The sequence below is a fragment of the Nicrophorus vespilloides genome, unplaced genomic scaffold (assembly GCF_001412225.1).
Source record: "Nicrophorus vespilloides isolate i.1.1-1 unplaced genomic scaffold, Nicve_v1.0, whole genome shotgun sequence".
In the NCBI taxonomy this organism is placed as follows: Eukaryota; Metazoa; Arthropoda; class Insecta; order Coleoptera; family Silphidae; genus Nicrophorus; species Nicrophorus vespilloides.
Genome location: NW_017099626.1, coordinates 36,405 through 39,720, shown reverse-complemented (window position 1 = coordinate 39,720; position 3,316 = coordinate 36,405). Strand labels below are relative to the sequence as shown.

At 29.6% G+C, this 3,316-nt stretch overlaps 1 protein-coding gene across 1 annotated transcript in view; it reads left to right on the top strand.

Annotated features, from left to right (window-relative positions):
- The window catches only part of LOC108564906 (hemicentin-1), a 67,135-nt gene extending 65,240 nt beyond the window's left edge, over positions 1 to 1,895 (top strand). The window contains exon 5 of the mRNA XM_017924103.1: positions 1,592 to 1,895. Within this exon, the coding sequence (XP_017779592.1) occupies positions 1,592 to 1,701 (110 nt within the window). The 3' untranslated portion in view covers positions 1,702 to 1,895. The remainder of the gene's footprint in view (positions 1 to 1,591) is intronic.
- The last annotated feature ends 1,421 nt before the right edge of the window (positions 1,896 to 3,316 follow it).

Sequence of the window (3,316 nt, the reverse complement as noted above, 5' to 3'; positions counted from 1 at the left end):
TAAAATGATGATTACGATGATATTCAACCTTTTTTTATGAAGAATACAAGAGCACATCCTCAATGATACTTGCTTTTAGTATTCAGGAACATTTCCCCATATTAGGGATGATTGCAAGTATCTTCAACCTCTTTCTATTCATAATGCAAATACACATCTTTTAATAGTACTTTTTTCATCTATGAATCATTTTTCATTAAAGTGATGATTACGATGATATTCATCCTCATTTTATGAAGAATACAACAGCACATCCTCAATGATCCTTTTTTTAGTATTCATGAATATTTCTCCATAATAGGGATGATTGCAATTATCTTCAACCTCTTTCTGTTCATAACACAAATACACATCTTTTAATGGTTCTTTTTTGATCTATGAATCATTTTTCATTAAAGTGATGATTAGGATAATCTTCATCCCCTTGTTATTCAAAATACAATTCTCAATTCCACATTTTGCGTCTCTATAAAAACAGAATGCGGACGAGTCGACGGTAGAAATACGGAATTCGAATTCGCTCACGTTCTAACTTAATTATTTTATAACGCAATTAAGATTAGGACATGTAGAGAGAGAGAGAGCGGTAGAGAAAAAGTTGTTGGCATTGCTGAGTAAAGTTGAATGGGCCGTAATAAAAGTTGTTATTGCAGTTGGATGAGCGTGTGTGTGTATTTGCACCGTTGTATAAGGACGTTACACGCGAGACCCCAACGGATATCATAATATTATTCGCAGAGCAAAAAAAAAATTAAACATCCACCTTGCACTGTTACAACTGCGCACATTTTAATAACTAGGGAAAACGCAGAAGAATAACACTGTTTTTACACGACTAATTTCATACTGTAATTATCCTATTAGTAATTTAATAGCATTGTTTCAACTAAAAGAATTTTAAACGAAAAACTTTAATTTTGTGGAAAATAATTTTTTGCTTATTTTTCACATAAAAATTCAATACATTTTTGATTAAAAAAAAAACAAAGTATTAAATACAAATTAATTGCTTACTTAAGGGGGGCGGGGGTTATCAAGACATATTTCTATAGTATTTAAAATTGATGATTGTTTTTTGTATTTTGGGGTATTCTAAAAATAATTTGCTCAGGGGCCCCAAGTATTCTTAATCCGCCACTGTTTTTATGGCAATTAGAGAAAAAAATTATAAATTATTTTTTAAATTTGATTAATATTTATTATTACGCTGAAACTGAATCCTTTAAATATCAAGTTAAAAGGAATAAATTTAAAGACTAATTAAAATTGGAACGAGTCCTGCTTGCATAAAAAGTGTATAAACGAAGCAGTAATTAACGCGACGTTATTGAGAAAAGGAAGTTTATTAGGTGGTTTATTAGGTGCACGGTTTTGCGCGTTAAAACTAATATCCTTGCAACGGTTTCCCACAGCGGAAAAGCGCGGAATGTTGGAAGCGGTTTACGTTAATTGGAGCGAAACTCGTTCCCGATTTAATGCAGACACCAAACTCCTTTTTTGCATAAACAAAACGCAGCAGTAATTACTCTTCGAGGAACCATAATTTTCCAGTAGTCGCCGATCATTTGTTAGTGGTTGTTCTTTGTTCCAGGAGAACACCCAGCGGCCATGCATCATGGACGAGGACGTTGGTCCACACAGCCGTGCTCCATCATCCTGCTCAGTCTGACGATCGTCCTGATCCTGCGGGAGCCGACGTAGCGCCAGTGAATGCATCATCGACGTCCGTTCGCTGAAGAATGAGAGAGAGATTAGGAGGAGGACGAGGAAACAAACGCAAAACGATTGACCGCACTGGATTAGAATTTAAACGAGGATTGAAAACAAAAATATAATAATTATATAAAGTACTTGTACATATCACATCGGGATAAATATGAAGAAAATAAACAAAAAATTAATAATTAACAAACAAAAAAATATATAATAATAATAACAATATTCTGTAAATAATAAGGATTATTATTATTAATACGGAAACAAATTTAATGTTTTGTACATATAGGTTTATCAAGAAAAGGGGAAAAGATTAACAATTATTATAATATTAATTATATAATTCCTGTCCAAATATATATAAAAAAAAACTTATATATTATATATATATACATAAATTGTAAGGTAATTCTGTGCGAAAGCTTTGTACGCATCACCGAATTCTCTAGGAAACCATATATATTCCACTAAACTAAACAATACGAAGATCCTCCTGCAACATTAAACCAAAAATAATCAACGATTTAGCATACATTTTTAGATCTTCTACATTAATTTATATATATTTTGTTTATAAATTAAATTGCTTTAACAAATATTTTTCTACTTTTCAACCAAGTATTGCAGGAGGATTACCAAACATAAATAAATTTAAAAAAAACAGTATATAATAAGTATATTGTAAGATTGATCACCCGGTTTAGGATTTAAATATTTCTTCTCCGATATATAAAAATAAATCTAATCTAAACTTAAGGATTATACTAATTAATTTTATAAAATTCGGTTGTTGTTATATAAAAAATAAATTTAAAGGTGAGACGTGGATTTTTGTTTATATATATATACAGAAAAATTATGAGAATTTAATAAAGAGTATATGAAAAGATTTGGTTTTGATGGAAATTCTTTTGATTCGTTGTTAATTCTCCGCATCTTCACAAGTCATCATCCCTTTTTGTGTTAAGCAAACAAACAAACAAACAAACTGTGGAGGATGAATGGGAAAAAAGGGGGAAGGTTTCTTTATGTGCGCACATCAAAGAAATCGGGATCAGGAAATAAATAACGGCAGGAAGGATAAAAAAATGGACTGGCAATCATTAATATTGCCCTATTCACAAACAACAGCAAGAAAAAGTAAATGGGAAAGTATAAATCATATAGATTTTATGGCATGTCGATAAATATCGTCGCGTTACGTAAAAAGGTAAGTATACAAAATCTATGTTTCTATTCATTTTGAGTTGATTTTGACTTAAAGATTGATTTTTTTGTCAAATTATTAATTTTAGTTCTATTTTTCTGTTAAATTGTTCATTTCTATGTATTTTTAATGAATTAAATGAAATATTTTTTCAGTTTTTTTCAATTCATATTTATTTCGATTTTCAAACAAATTTTGTTTTTTGATTTTATAGTAACTTTTACATGTTTGTGTCAATTTTGGATATTTCTTTTACAATTAAATTCATGATAATCAAACCATGATGAATTTTCTGTTGTTTTTATAGATTTTTTCTATTAATTCTCAAGAAAGGTAAGAAAACATAAAAATTAATTCATTATAAATAGGTTTTCTTACTTTTCTAAGTTTTTA